Here is a 16856-nt window from a genome sequence, read left to right as displayed (position 1 = left end):
TGCATAATACAATACTAGTGACTAAATTGCTTTGAAAAATATCCTAAAATTAAATTGTTGGTATAGGGCCTGCTCCTGAAAAATTACTTTTTCATGTTTTATAAGAATAAAAATTATTATTATTATTATTATTAATAATATTATTCATCTGAGGATAATTACACACAACAGTCCTGAAATCATCCTGGTATAGAGTCTGAAGCATCTATCTCTACATCCAGCTCTTGACCAACAGTAAGTGAATTAGGCCCTAAACTAGGATAATTTCTGTCTTCTACATTGCACATAAAACTGAAAATGTAAATGTATTTTGTACCCCTTTAAAGAATTCTGTGACATAATTTTTAAGAAGACTAAATGTTGTTATCTGCTGATTTTTAAACATTTTCATATAAGGTAACTTAATATGGTCTAATAACCAAGTTCAGTCTAAAATGTGTTGGGTATTAACATGTCACTGAAAATACGTGGTAATGATTAAAATCAAAATATTCACCACTTTGTATCAATGGTTTAGGCTTTGGTAAAATTTGAAGGTAACTCTTCACCATCAAAATTAAAGGGATATTGCTGAAAGAAACAGGGATACAATTTTCCTGTGATCAGCTTTTCTTCGGATAGGTCAGGGTTGCTCAGGTAACTTGATACCACCTGATACAAAAGTTTCTAGTTAATACACAGAGTGATGAGGGTTTTTTTTTACTTGCACAACAATATTGTTTTTAATGCTTGAAAACAGCCTAACAAGAATCTACTTAAAGGCTATGGGCAGACATTACACACAAACTGTTTTAAGTGCTCAGAAACTGATTTAAACCTGTAACAGAACAAATGTTCAGTGCACATAAACCAGTTTGAAAATGGCTGAAATGGGTTTGAGATAAACCTGGTTGAATGTAGTGTATCAGACTTAACTGATTTGGCTCAAACCAATTTATGCAATACTGCCCCAGGCCCCTTGCTGTTTTAAGATAAACCAGACACCCCAGCATCCTGTCATGCTCTCTGGGCTGGGTGGGGCTCTCTGCTCCACAGTTTCCTGGCTGGCGCAGTAGAAACTACAGGCTGCTTCCCCACTTCCCTTACCACTCCCTGCTAAGCAGGGATTCCTCCTTCCCCTCTGCCTTGCTGAGGAGGTGTCTGTGTATTAGCTAGCAGGCCACATGTTGCCTATGGTCCATGATGAATCAATAGGTAGAATCAACAGGCAGAATCAACAAGTAGCTGATAATGTCCCTCTGTTGTTTTCTTAACTGAGTGATAAACATTGTTACCAGTTCCCTGCCAGGCTAATCAGAGCTCTTGCTGGAGCCAGGCCACACCCCCCTCAGCTCCAAGCTGTGGAAGGAATGGACGGCTGCTGTAGCACCCCCCGGCTTCTAACCTGAGCCACTGCAGGCACGTGCCTACATTTCTGAGATGTCTGTCCAGTTACAAAACTGATTTAGCCTAGCCAGGTTAAACTAACCTGCAAAGATTGAATCAGTTCAGGCTCAGCCTTTTTGAATGTCTGTCCCTACCCAAAGGGTGTAACTCTGTTGCCTCTGCTCTTTATTGTAATCACTTACATGAGTGCAAAATTGTTTGTAAGAAGGTACCACCAAATCAGGATTTTTCTCTAATACCAGCAGGAGAGTATTACATCAGTTTTGCCCAGTTAACACAGAATATGAGGCAGCAAATAACCAGCCTCCTTACTAGTGACTGTGATTACTAGTTAAGCAAACTGAAGACAGTAGAGCAACTATTTAGCATAATGTTTCTCCTAGGCTCAAAACTTGGAGTAAAAAAAAAGTGAATTTAGAGGCTGCTAAAAATTGAGTTACAGAAAATTATATTAAAATTAAGTATGCTTTTACAGTCTCTTGATAATGTACACTTGAAATTAACATGCAGTAATTACTTAGAAGTTGTGTAAGGGAGGATTTCCTTTTTCTTTAACATTTGTCACTTTTGCTACCATTAGTACAGCAGCAACAGTGAAAGCAGTAGTGGAAACAGAGCTGTTACCTACTACTGACATTCTAACCATCCTCCTGTCTAACTGTGAAGAGGAAGTGTTTGAAACACTCTCAGTAGCTAGACTGAGCTAGACAACGTAGCTGTGTTACCAGCTGAACTGATAGTAGCAATGCTGGGAAGTGCTAGGAAGACAACGTCACTAACAAGTGTGAAAAAAAATGTGCCAACTATTTACAGAATTAAGAAGTGACTTAAATTACACTGTAGCTCAAATTGCTCTTCTTTTCTTACTGTGCTTTTTTAACATGTCAGTAAATTATTAACCTTTTCTGCTGTTCATCTCCCTCTTTGAAATAGTATGTTTACTGAACTGCCTTTATTTTAGGTTTTTTTTCCTTAACTTCTTGATTAAAACTTAGGAGTATTTATAAGTATCCTCAGTGTTTTTCTTTACCTAAACTGAATTATCAGTTTGACTCAAGTGGACTTATCCAGCCCTGTTCTCAAGTCCTTACTCCATTTTTATTCAGTTTTGACTCAGGCAAAACTCACTTGAATCCATGTTTGTCTGTAAGAATCTAAAGATTTGGCCTTTTTTTCTACTATTAAAGAGCTGGATTTGGTCCAAAATGCCATGATATATAGGTATAGGAAATGTCTTTGCACGTTAGTACAGAGAGCTGTGTATGTCAATTTACATACAGAGAAGAACCAGGAGAACATAAACTGAAATATGTCATAAGAATTTGTATTGTAGAATTCCTTTTTTGATTAATTTCAGTTTTGTGAAAAAACAGGATTAAGGCATATATAACAGAAAATATTTAATAAATAAACTTGGAATGGTACACCATGAATTTTCAAGAGATTTCTTAGAATCATGAAAATTAGGGTTGGAAGGGACCTCAGGAAGTCATCTAGTCCAACCCCATACTCAAAGCAAGACCATCCCCATCTAGATCATCCTAGTTAAAGCTTTGTCTAGATGGGTCTTAAAAACCTCCAAAGATGGAGCTTCCACCACCTCTCTGGGTAACCTGTTCCAGTGCTTTACTAGCCTCCTAGTGAGAAAATTCTTCTTATTCTCTAACCTAAACTTCCCTTGCTGCAACTTGAGATGGTTACTCCTTGTTCTGTCATCTGCCACCACTGAGAACACTCTAGCTCCATCCTCTTTTGAACCCCACTTCAGGTATTTGCAGGCTGCTATTAAGTCCCCTCTCAGTCTTCTCATCTGTAGACTAATAAGCCCAGTTCCCTCAGCCTCTCCTCATTTGTCGTGTGCCCCAGCCCCCTCACCATTTTCATTGCCCTCCGCTGGACTCTCTCTAATGTGTCCAAATCCTTTCTGTAATGGGTGGGCCCAAAAGTGAATACAGTACTCCAGATGTGGACTCACCAATGCTGAGTAGAGAAGAATAATCACGTCCCTTTCCCTGCTGGCAACACTTCTACCAGTGTAGACCAGTATGCTGTTAGCCTTCTTGGCAACAAGGGCATGCTGTTGGCTCATATTCAGCTTATTGTTCACTGTAACCCGCAGGTCCTTTTCTATAGAGCTGCTATCCAACCAGTTAGCCTCCAGCCTGTACCAGTGCATGGGATTCTTCTGTCCTAAGTGGAGGACTTTGCACTTATCCTTGTTGAACCTCGTGGCTAGGGACAGACATTACACATGGATCGGTTTGAATGATCAGAAACTAGTTTAAACCTTTAACAGAACCGATGTTCATTGCACATAAACCAGTTTGAAAACAGCTGAAATGGGTTTGAGATAAACCTGGTTGAATGCAGTATCATACTTAACTGATCTGGGTCAAACTGGTTTATGCAATGTCTTTCTCAGACCCATTGCTGGACGCCCCCAGCATCCTGGGCTGAATGGGGCTCTCTGCTCCACAGCAGAGATGGCCCCTCTCCTCTGCTCTCTCGCTGGAGCTCCAGCAGAGACTGCAGGCATCTGCCTGGCTTCTCCCTGCTGACCAGGGATTATTCTCCCGTGCCCCTCTGCTTTACACAAACACCTCTCAGCATTAGCTAGCACACCACATGCTGGCTGCAGTCTGTGCTGCGAGAGACGATAGAGGCAGACAGGCTTTTTGGAGCTAATGGGCAGGTAGCTGGTAATATCCTTCTTGGAAAAGCTGTTTAAGAAGAGATCTTGAACTAATGGAGAGAGGCTTTGTTTTCTTAAAGGGTTGATAAACACTGAGTTAGGTGTGATAAGCATTCCCTGCTAGGCTGCTCAGGGGGAGAGGGGGAACCCCTCCCTAATCAGAGCATCCTCCCGGGGCCTGACCATGTCTGCCTCAACTTAGCACTATGGAAGAGTAGGGAGAGCTACTCTAGTGCCCCCCGGCTTCTAGCTTGAGCCACTACAGCTATGTGCCTGAACTTGTTCAGTCTAGAGGGGATATCTGTACAGTTATAAACTGGTTTAGCCTAGCCAGGTTAGACTAACCTGCAAAGATTGAATCAATTCAGGCTTTTTGAATGTCTGTCCCTAGCCCACGGGCAGGCAATTATTTTGAGTGGAGGGCTGCTTACCCAGTTTTGTCAGGCTGTTGAGAGCTGCATTAGTAGCCCTGCCCCTTGAGAGGTGCCCCGCCCCCTGGTCACCATCTTGGGACCAATGTCCCAGGGCCAGCACCAGTGGGGTCCAGAGTGGGGCACAGGCCTGCAGGGGTCTGTGGAGCCAGACTGGCCTGCACCAGCAGGGAGGGGGGAGCTGGCTTGGCTCCATAGAACCTCTGCCGGCTGGGACCCTTCACTCCTGCCTCCCTGCTTTAGGCCCCACCGGCACTAGCTCTGGGCACTGGTGCGGGCTTCGTGCTCCCGCTGGCTCCCCACCCACTCACTCCCAGTGCCCCGCAGCCCTGCAGTACAGGCAGGGGGCAGCACTCAGCCCCGACCCCCTGCTCGCCAGCAGGGAAGCTGGTGCTGAGTGTGGGGAAAAGTGGCCCCTCGCCTGCCCCATGGCCAGTGGTCCCTGCTGCAGGCACTCGCAGCCCCCGCGGGGCTGTCTGGAGCAGGCACAGGAAGCCTCATGCAGGCTGCAGGTGGCTGCAGCGCAGGGCGCTGGCCATGAGGTGGGTGAGGGACCACTTTTCCCCGTGCTCAGCACCAGCTTGTAACCCTCCCAACTGCCAGCCTGGCAGCGGGGCCAGGATACAAGGTGGTGCTGAGTGTGAGGTGGGGGGAGAAAGCAGCCCCTCCCTGCCCCATGCCCAGTGCCCCGCACTGCAGCTGCTCGCAGCCGGCCTGGGGCTGCCTGTGCCGACTCTGGACAGCCCCACGTGGGCTGCGAGCACCTGCAGTGTGGAGCGCCGGCCATAGGGTGGGTGAGGGGCCACTTTTCTCTGCACAGGGAAGGAGCCCAGGGAAAAGCTGAGCATGGGGGGGAAGCGGCCCCTCCCCCATCCCACACCCACTGCCCCGCGCTGCAGGTGCTCACAGCCCACATGGGGCTGTCTGGAGTGGGCACAGGCAACCCCATGCAGGCTGCAAGCAGCTGCAGCGCAGGTCACCGGGCATGGGTGGAGAGGGGCCGCTTCCCCACCCACTCTCCTTCCCTGCCCGGGGTTCCCCCCCCACTTAGCTGACCTTCCCGCACCAGGGCAGCCGTGTGCTTCCAGCCCAGAAACCATGGCTGGAGCTTCCGGCTGTGGGGCGGGGCCAGGCAGTCCCTGCTGTTGTGGGAGTCCGCCGGGCTTCCCCTGGGTCCTACTGCTCTTGGTTCCTGTCATTTTTGACAGGAACCAAGGGCAGAGAAATATTAGTTTTCTACATTTTTTAGAGCCCCATGGGCTGGATAGAATGGCCTCGTGGGCCGGATGTGGTGCGCGGGCCATATTCTGCCCGCCCCTGCCCTAGCCCATGACATTCCTTTTGGCTCAATCCTCCAATTTGTCTAGTCACTCTGAATCCTAGCCCTACCCTCCAGCATATCTACTACTCCCCCCATTTCACTAGATCTTTTATTTTTCATTTACAAAATATAAAACACTTTCTACCCTAAGTGCTTTCTTCTATCAGTCCACTGGATAAATAAATACATCCTTGTGTACATTTAATATTACTTATTTACTCTTGTAGTCATCTAATCTAAAAAACTTTCCAATTAACAAAATAAAATGTTCAATTTTGGACTAATTAACCTCAGTTGTTTGCTAATACAAAAACAGTCATCTTTTCGTATCAACATTTTCACCTTGCTTCAGTTATTTCAAGACTCCAGTTATTTAAGACTCAGCAAAAAGCAACATGAATTTATTTTTAAACTATAGAAGGGAACAGTTCTGTGTTTACTTGTGCAACTGTCAGTCTGAATAGTTGCTCTCTCCAGTACTGTTTTTATTTAACAGCAGCTAAGTAACATTGACACAAGATGTCCTTATTGTTACACATTGGTTGTTTCAAAAGTCCTTACATAATTTATCTGTTTTAAATTTATCTAGTTACTACAACTTAGATGATGTGAGCCATGATACCATGAACAAATACCTTTCAGGCCTTGTTGAAAGATCCCTCTTTGATCTGGACTGTGCCTCCTGTATTGAAATTGAGAAGGTAAGACTGATATAGAAAATAAAGAATCAGTAGAGGTAATATTCACTGCCATTTGATTATTTTGCTTAACTTAAGTTTAGTGTATTTACTTCTTTCTTTAATTATCAAATTCTTGATGTGAACCTTAAGAATTCTTTGGCATTATTACAGAATTCCTACATAAGGGGGCAATGGGAGATGGAGATCTTCACATTTGTTGCAGTAGTAGTAATTTATTTTCATCTTTATTTAAAATAATACAATAACATTATAATAAAATGTATATAATTTATATTTTTTGCTAAGGCATACAGTAGAATTGTTTATTTTGCCAGTTTAAATAAAATTAAAACAGAACATAGGATATGACAGTATGGCCCCTGACAGACATTACACTTAAGATGTGATTTACTGTTTAACCACATCTGAACTAGTGACCTGGCAGCACATTCAGTCAATTAATGGCATGATAAAAGGAGAAATAAACCACAAAGTTATTACACAGAATACATGACTGGCTCTTATCACACCTTTAATTGAAAGTGTAGCTAATGCCTGGGCTGTAGAGCACAAAGGTGCCTTTCAAGATTCCCATGTGCTCCAGAGGCTGGGAGGCCCCTCAGCTGAGTGTGGCTCCCAGCTGGGGAGTGCACCAAGCATTCCTATGGCTAGGAGGCCCAGTCAGATGGCTGGGGCTCTCCCAGTTGGAAGCCCTGGTCAGATGATCAGAGCTCCCAGGTGAAGCAGCACACCATGAGCTCCCACAGCTGGAAGCAGGTGATCAGAGCTCCCAACCGGGGGAGTGCACTATGTGCTGTTGCAGCTGGAAGCCCCAGTCAGTATATCAGGGTTTTCAGCCATAGGAGCACATGGTGCTGCCTACCAGCCAAGAGCCAAGCTGGCAACTTGTTGATGTAGGGAGAGCCTGACATTGAGCTCCCAGTAACTTGGGAATTTCCCAGTTATTTTAGCAACTTGCATCATGCTGTTAAGTAACTTAGCAGTTGCATTCTCATCATTCAGTCTCCTTAAATAAAATCTTAACATATTTTTGCAATTGTATATATGTTTCACGACACATTTTCTTCTTTAAACAGGATAATCGTGGCATTGTGCCTCTAACTTATGGCCGCATTGCTTCCTATTATTATTTGAAACATACAACTATTGGGATATTCAAGGATCTGTTGAAATCTGAAAGCAGCATTGAAGAACTACTTTTAGTTTTGACAGTAAGTGGTGACTCTTTCTTCACTTGACCATCCATAAGTCAAAGAGGTACATGATATTACATGAAAACCCTCCTAAAGAGTAAATAGTATTTCTACCCACACCTGTAAGTATGTACTGACCTAGATTGTCTTCCGTAGTTTTACCTAGACTAGTTGAACTCTGTCCTCTACCTTGATAATTGGCAACATGTAAACTAGCCAGAGCTACATATCTGGCTTATCTAATAGCAATGACATGTCCAAGAGTACCTGGGACCATACTGGAGCTCATGTACTCCTGTATGTTCAGGTGCATTCCAAATTGTAATCTTACTTCTCTAAAATTTTACTGCTAGATATTGTAAACATCAAGATCCAAGAATAGAACCACCTTAGTATTTTTCAAATGAGCCATGAGTTACAATAATCATTTTAGAAAAAATTATTTTGTGCTATTTAGTAAGGGGAAAATATCCTTCTTTATATAGGAATATAGACATTTCTCTGGTAGGTATGATCAATGGTGTATACTTAAAAAGGTATGCAAATGCCTCATAATGGACAGCAAATGCAAATTAAGTGGGAAAAATTTCCCACCAAATCTAGAAAGAAATTCTCTTATGTGATAAAACAAGAGGTTGGATGTTCATTATACAAATATGTATATATAAAAATATTTTATTAGCTAGCATAACTGAAGATATTCTTCATGTTGATATAATGTAAAGGACTAATTTTTTATTGGATCATAATAAGCTATTTGTCACTTTTACCGGTATTCTTATCAGTTTATACAACCATTTATTGGGGGATCTTTCTGCAGCATATTTGATATCCAAATCCTATGTTTGTTTTATTAATTTCCCTCAACAAGACAGTCTTTGTTTTTTAAAAATTATCTGTTCACATGATCGTTTGTCCATGATTCTAATTTCCCTTGCTCTTCTCCAAGTTTTTTATATTGCTGCTGCATGTACACTTTCTGAACAGGGCACCCAAAATGAATGGGGTTCCAGATGATGGAGACCATAAAATCAATTTATCAAATAGTATTTGAATATTTTAATGTTATTCTCTAGATCTTTATTAATGCTAACACTTTAACAACTGTCCTGCATTAAGCTGTCTATAGTGTCCTCAGTGGCCATGTCTACATTAGACACTGACTGAGCAATTGTTACTGTGCAGGCATTTAAGTACTTGCATACCCAAGTACTAAATGACTGTGTGGTAACCAGTGTTAATGCACAGTAGCATCCCCGCACAGCTTCCTGGTGATGCTGACTGCACAGTAGCTCGTTACAGCTGCGCAGTAGCGTCATGTCACAGTGTGTGCAATGTGACACTACTGTGCATTAGTAATGAGCTCCTGTGCAAGAAGTATCTCGTGTAGACATGCCAGTAATGCCAATTCATTTAGAACCCAGCACTTCTTATACTTGTTCAATACCTTGCACTTATCTATCATCTATTATTGGCCAGTTGCCTCATAATCCTTTCATAAATTAAGCAATTTAGTCATACTCAAATTCTATAACTGCTGTTGCTCATCACATCCCTGAGGGCTCTGATTGATATAATAAAACACACTGAGCTCACTACAAATTCTAGGTATGTTGCTCTTAATAGGTAAACTTTGTTCTTATCTTCAAGTACATAGTTGTGGACTTATTGCAGAAACATTAGGCTCCATATACAGTTGTTAGGGCTCACAAAAGAGCTGCTTCTGTCAAAAGAAATTGGCCAGGAAAAATCATCAAGTGACTGGTGTAGACATTCCCTGCCCCGAGTTTCCTTTCATGTTTACGTTTACTCATTAGACTAGTTCTGCTGCTTCCACAGCAAAGAGTCCCTGCAAGGCCTTCATTCTGGCACCCCTGCATGTTGGCACCCGGGCTGTTGCCCATCTTATCTCCTCACCCCCCATTCCCACCCCAGTTACGTTACTGAACTGGTTGCCTTTCAAAGTCTTGATGATGCATTAGAACATATTAGGAGCTTCCTCTTCTGGTATTCCAAAATATTTACAACTGACTAGATTTCCATGCTTGTAATAGGCAAAACAAAATGTCATATTATCTTCGCTATATGTCTTGAAATTGACTTTCATGGTTAACAAGGTCATTCCTAAGACTTTCTAGAATTATTTAATTATTACTTTATATTATTATGTTTTATTAACTGTTATTAGATTGGAGGACAGTTATTATATCTATACATTCAATCCACATAGAACCTCAAACATTTGTTTCTTAAGAGCAATGCCCTAGCAGAAATTGTACTGTGCTACATCTGCCTTGCACTTACTTTGCATTGATACACTGCATTTACCTGAATCCAAGGCCTAAGAACATAAGATGAGTTTGAATGTAAGACAACCCCCCCCACACACACGCACACAATAATTAGATTCTGTACATAGAAAATGATACATTTGTTATACAGTTCCATGTATAGAATATACATATTGGAGTTTTTCTCCTAAATTTGTCCTCCCAATCTCCTCCCCTCCCCCCCCCCCCCCCCGAGGAAAGCAGTGGAAGAGGGCTTGGTGATGTGGAGAAAGTGTTTGTAGTTCAGGTAGCCAGACCCCTGCTTCTTGCCTCCCTGTCTGCCTCCTGCCACTTGCCCTGCCCCCCTCCTCCCTACTTGCCTTTCCCCACGGCATTGTGCTCAGCTAATCTGTACACAGAGAGAGCCCCAGAACTGCTCCTGCCCTGTACAGCTGGCAACAGCTATGGAGGGAGCCTGACTCGGCTGGGGACAGCAGTAGCAGCAAACAGGTTCCTCTTTGCAGCAGCTGCTCTCTTCCTGCCTCCCTCTCCCCTGTGTGCCTTTGCTTCAGTCCCTTGCTAACGGCTCCGTGCACTGTTGCCCCTTGCAGCACAGGGCAGGAGCAAGTATGGAGTGGCTCTGGGCCTCCTCTTGCACATATATGAGCCAAGGACACTGATTTTCCCCACAGCTCTGAGTTGGAGTGATCCCATACTCAATTCTAAGATGCGGCTTTGTTTTCCCCATGCTGAATGGGGAAAAATCTTGGCTTAGTAAATAGCTTTGGATACAGGGCCCTCAATCCGGAAAAACCTCCTGTAAATATCACAAAGATTGTAAGGAATTGGTAACAAAAAACTAGAAACAAACAAGCGTAAACAGTTCTCTCAGTGAATGCACCTCTCACTTCTGGTATCTGTACTTGTGCATTGGACTCTCTTGAAACTTTTCAGTATTTTTTTCAGATGGATATTATGCCTTGATTACAAGATATATTAGCTACACTAATGAAAATGATCTACATGGAAACGGCTTTGCATTCCTCTAGGACTGGGCTTGAAATTTGAATTGTCCTTTCATATTTTGCAGTTTTTCAGTACTTGAAAAAAATAATCTGGTATTTCTAAAGAAAACTATTTTCACGCTGTTACCTCTTATAATAACTGTGCTATAATATTATTAGTTTATATTTTTATTTATAACTTTATGGTGGTTTTCATGTTTAAAGTACTTCAAACACACATCTGAGTCATATTTCTAAAACAAATTGAACAAATTGAAAATACATTTTATGCTGTTGCCTTTTGAGGAAGTTGTGTTTTATCAGTTTGGCTGGTGAGCTGGGGTTTGCTGGGTGGTTTTCTTCTGTTTGGTTGTTTTTTTTTGGGGGGGGGGTTAGTTTTCTTTTTCAGCATGATTATACCCATTTATTCATGTTGCTTTGCATTATAATCATCTGAATCTGTCTATTAGCTATTTCTCCAATCAAAGTTACTTATAATACTGTATGCATGCCAATATGTTAACTGAACACTAACATTCATGGCTACATCGACACTGCTGCCACCAAAGAAATTGTAGCAGCAATACCAGGAGTAGACTGGGAATGCTTGGGAGTGATTCTCCCCATCTGTATCTTGTCTGGTAAATTATGCGGCCTCCCACTTCCCCCACTACTTCCTGGTCCCTGAGGCCCATCAGGCCTCTGGAATAATAGCCTTCCTTTGCTGCCAGCTCATGTAGTTAGTCCTGGCACTTGTAAGGGTTGTGGTTCAGTGTAGAAGGTATAGCTATAGATGCAGAATGGTTACATATTTACATAATAGAAATTGTTTTACCCCTTTTTCTTTTTCCAAAATATAGCAACACATTTAAAAGATTATTATTTAGCTTGCAGAGGCAAGCCCTAAAAGTTTTCGAATGCCAGAGTTACCATTACCCTTGCAACCTTAATTTGCCCGCTTGCATTTCTATCCTGTTCGTTAAATGAGGTAAAAGTCCTGTGGAAAAAGATGTGACTGTAATTAAAGGCTGTATCATAGCGCATAGAAGAGGACAGAATTAAGGATACAGAAACAACCTGAAATCTAGCATTTCCTCACTTTCAAGTCCTTAACCTCACAACTCCCACTCCATAGGTTAACTTTAGAATGGCTCTGCTCCACTATTATTCTGATGTGCTGCCAACATTTTCTTAGGCAACACATAAAGGAAAATGGAAATGTTGCTTTTCAACAATTTACATCCTACCATTATTTCATGAGACACAAAAAGCCACTTCTTTTTCCCATGGACTTTCTCCTGCCAGTTTAAATAGCCTGCTACAAATAATGGATATGTGAAAAGTTCAGAATAAAGGTCACCATAATCTTTTATACGGAAACTGTCAGACAATCTTAATGTAGGAGATGTGACCCATTCTGTCTAAAATGTCCATTGTATAAAACTCTCTCTTGCATTTTCCTGTTAGTAAGTGCTGCATGTAAAATTATTATAAACTAAAAGGGCTAAGAAAATGTCTGCTAGGGAAAATTATATCATTTTAGAAGACAAGTTAACTAAAATGACACTGAACACACAAGATCATATTCTCACCCTTCACTCCATCCCCTTTTAGTAAAACAGCCAAAAAGAGGAGAAGAAGTCCCCCAGTCTCCCATTCCAACTAAAGGCATATTCCTCCGGCATAAGCCTGGCAAACGATGGTTTCAGACTATCTTCTGAGGATCTCCTTGCAACATTTGAGATGGGGGATGTTCTGGGAGCTACACTAAGGGGCATGTTAGAGGCTAGGTTTGCCTCATCCATACTGCTGAGGTGCTGAATGCCACTTGTGTTTATAGGGCAGCCTGGAATGGCTGACCTGATCTAAGTTGCTCTTCAAGGCCATCTAAAATATACTACAGGCCTCCTGCCATAGGAGCACCCTAGCATTGGGTGACTTGGGATGTAACCAAACCAGCAGAGCTGAAGAGGAAAACTTTTTCGTTGTAAACCAGTCACAGGACTGAAGTAATGTGTTCATATTTTAAGCTGTGAGGAAGTTCAAGTACAGGCCCTCTCCCAATGAGATTGTGCTATACATATATCTCTTAATTATTTTAAGGACTGACATTAAATATAAAATAAATCAAGTCCAAATTCATTTATATAAGTATCTTTAAAAGGTAAAATAGGAGAAGGGACTTGTGGCATCCTTGAACTAAAGTAGAATAATCTCATAGTTTTACCATTTTAGTTTTCTGCAGATGTTGATTGTTTTTATAATTACTAGTTCAATTATTATTCCATCTTATTAAAGGTGTAAATTGAAAGTTTTTTGCAATCTGATGCTGTGTTGAAAAGATTAGGCATTTTAACAGAATTATGGCCAGTTTTTCAGGGGGGGGTTTCCTCCTCCTAAACACTGTGAATTAATGAGCTTTATAATTAAGGCAGTTGCTTCACACCTCTATTGTTACCCAATGACATTACATCTGTCTTGCTCCACTGATGCCCTCCTCCTACTTATTGAAGCATTTAGCAGTTTTGGCAACAGGGAATTACACGGCATGGGGTAAGTAGTCTAATTAGGTATAAGTGAAAGTCCTGAGGGAAAAGAATATTTTAAAAGTAATTTGAAGAATTTCTTAATGATGCTGGCACTGAAAGCTGTAGTCTTATAGTAGAAACAGCCTGTCAGCATTACCAAACTTCAGTATAGTTTTAGGCATTTTCCCTATGATTTAGTTGTAAAAAAATTACTTTTTAACTATGTGAAAATATCTTTCTTAAACTCTTCTGAAAAAATGTTTGACAGTCTGAAGCTTTGAGAGACTGTGGGTATATGTCTTTATTCACAAGTCTTTCAAACATGCAATTTAAAACCAAAAAATGAATGAAATTCAATTGCAACTTAAATGGTGGTGAAATTTAGGCATTAGGCTGCTGGTATAAATATACTGAAAGGAGATATGTACAGTTATAACAAAAAGAGGAGTTAAAAGTTTAGACAGAATTTATACTGATGTCTACCAAATTACTAACATATAATTTATACAAACACTCGTCCCTTCTAAAAGCAAACACTTGATAAGGCTTTTTTGGGCCTGTTTTGTAGAGAAGGTCACCACTGAATAATGTTGATATATTATGACCATGGAATCTTTGAATTTAGGACCTCAAGACGCCACTGAAATTTTTTTGAAGTATTGAGAACTCGGGAACATATATACTGAACCACTAAGTAACCTGTCTTTGTCACCAGCTTAGGTTTCTGGTGAAAATTATTTTCATTCCAGGAAATCGGTAATCCTAATTTGGGTTGCAAAGTGAGGTTCAGAGTATTGGCCTTACATAACTAACCCTTAGTTGCACGTCTAGAGTTTTCCACATGCTCAGATCCACTTGAACAATATGTTTCGAAGTTAGAAAGTTTTCCCATAAGCCTTTTTTCTAAATTGCCTCTGCTCATGTTTCAGATGGTAGAAATCCAAATTAGGTCAATTTTGGACATTACTGGATTATAGTGTTTGGGGCATTAACATTTATTGATAAGAAAGCATTGATGAATTATTGACTGCTGGAATGCCCTCTGGTGTCTCTAAAGACTGGCTCTTTTTCTAACAAGGCTTAGGTAAAGAACTTGTAACAAGCTCAAAATGTGCCTCTAAGGCACCGAGACATAATTGTATTAAACTGTTTTCTTGCTGCATTGAATCAGTTGTTAAAAAGGAGTTTAAATAAATTAAGCTCAGATATGTAACTGTTCTGTATTAGTGCCTGTTTCTTGCCTGCTACAGAAACTGAGAAATGAGGGTCTGATCGGGGGATTCAAGGGCAGATTGTTGCAGAAAAAGGAGAACATATTACTGGGGCCCTTGGTTCCAATTGGTGCTTAACTGCTGCTTGGTAGTTTTGCTCCATAATAACTATTAAGATTAAATTCATGTGGGCCTAGTCTTGCAAACTCTCCTTATATAAGTAGTCCTGACAATTACAAGATAGGATTGTGTGACTGGAAAATGGCAAATGGACATTTTATTTTACTTTTTTGTGTAACTATCATCTCTATACATTCAGGGCAATTCCTCGTAATGATAGTTTTCTTGTTCTCATGTGGCTCCGTTATTATCTGCCTGTCATTTTGCTGTCCTTCATTTCTGGTTTTGTGTGTTTTCCCCACAAGAGGGAGGCATTTGGGTTTCCTGTACCTATTCCTGTGCCTTACATGCACATTTTGTAGAGGACATGGTTTTCCCTGTTCATTATTCTGAGAGAACAGCAGGATTAGAATTGAGGTAGTGGGTGGGAATATACCTATTATTGTCTTTTCAATCCAGGTGCTCACACACATCTAACCCCTATCTCTCGATTTAAGGTTTAGCTATATCCAGTTTCAATTGCTTCTGTTGGACTAGATACCTTGGGATACAGTAGGAAACCTAACAGTGGGGCTGTTGTATCAAATTGTGTGGGCTGATGGGACAGCTAGTGTAAACTCCGAGTACCAAAAGTAGTTTGGAGATGAATGAAAATAAGCTATGAGCCTCTACCCATGTTCCAACCATTTCTAGATCTTCCTACTTTCAAGGTTTATTCTGCAGGTTTAAATAAGTTTATTCTACAGTTCCTTATTGTCTGTGTCCCCATTGCTAAATGTGTTGACAATTTTATTCTAATCATAGTTAAGTAACTATGTTCTTGGGATTGTCTTAGAACAGAGTGCATTTTCTTTGTAGAGCCTGGGCTTCCCTCTGGATCAGTGTTCGAGTTATTTCTGCATGGCTTCTGCAAAACCATTTTAGAAAATTATTTCACAGTTCCTTAATTCCTTTTCTCCTCACATCTGCATGAAGCCAGCCTCCAAATATACCAATCTAGAAAGAGTCTAAGCCTGCCACTGGATCTGAAGGTATATTTTAAGGTTGGTTTCATGTTGATGTGAGGAAAGAAAAACTTAATTGTGAAGTAATTGTCTACAAAAATATAGACAGTTTTGCTTCCCCAGTGAGCTGCCATAAAAACATTGTGAACCCTATCATGCAATTGACAGATAAAATCATACAATGAATTACATGATAATTTTGTTAAGTTATATTTCTTTTATCGGGATAATTTCAAGAAAAAATAGATCAATTTTACACAATGAGTTAGGTTCTAAAAGATATTTATTGATATAATTCAAAAGAATAAAAAGTTCTCTTATGGATATCCAATTGCTGTACTTACAAACCTTTTCAGCATGCTGTCACTTTGGGGATTTCAGGGCAGGGAACTTTTGGTTATAAATACCTTGCCATACAAATGACTCATCAAATGAAAGAGCAGTCGTGTCAGACCTTAATCCATGCACCTGCTTGACTTCATGTAGTTTGAGTAGTCCCACTAACTTCAATGGAAGTGTTTAGTGTGTAAACTTAAACACATGCAGAACCTTTTGCAAGATTATGACTTTAATTTCTATGTATCCTGTAGTCTCCACATCTTAATAGTTGGGGTCCACATGCTCCGATTCATCTTCAGGACTAGACTTTTAATTTGTAATCACTTATTTTTTTCCAAATAGCAAGTAGTGGAGAGTCCAAACAATGCACTTATGGGAAGTGATTGATCTAAATAAGCATGGAAATTTTTTCTGTACAAATCCTTACTATGATATTGACTTGTCATATACTTCATCGTACGCTCTTTATTTCATCTCCTATTGTGAAATTTAGAAGAAAAAAATTATAGGAACAAGTTAAATAATGAATGTCCAATCTTAACAACAGATAATGCTGTGCAAATGAGCTGTGTGGTTTTTTTTAATTTCACAGAAACTTGATTTTGTTGTAGGCCATTTCAGTAATCTAAGTAACTTTTGCAATATTGAAATAAATT

General features: G+C 40.7%; 1 protein-coding gene across 1 annotated transcript in view; it reads left to right on the top strand.

Moving 5' to 3' along the window:
- The window catches only part of ASCC3 (activating signal cointegrator 1 complex subunit 3), a 567972-nt gene that overhangs the window by 484283 nt on the left and 66833 nt on the right, over positions 1-16856 (top strand). Inside the window, exons 35-36 of the mRNA XM_006271799.3 lie at positions 6420-6531; positions 7608-7742. Coding sequence (XP_006271861.1) covers positions 6420-6531; positions 7608-7742 — 247 coding nt within the window. The remainder of the gene's footprint in view (positions 1-6419; positions 6532-7607; positions 7743-16856) is intronic.

This window comes from Alligator mississippiensis, chromosome 1 (genome assembly GCF_030867095.1).
Source record: "Alligator mississippiensis isolate rAllMis1 chromosome 1, rAllMis1, whole genome shotgun sequence".
Lineage (NCBI taxonomy): Eukaryota > Metazoa > Chordata > Crocodylia > Alligatoridae > Alligator > Alligator mississippiensis.
The sequence above is the reverse complement of the archived record's forward strand: the minus strand, read 5'-3'. Positions and strand labels throughout refer to the sequence as shown.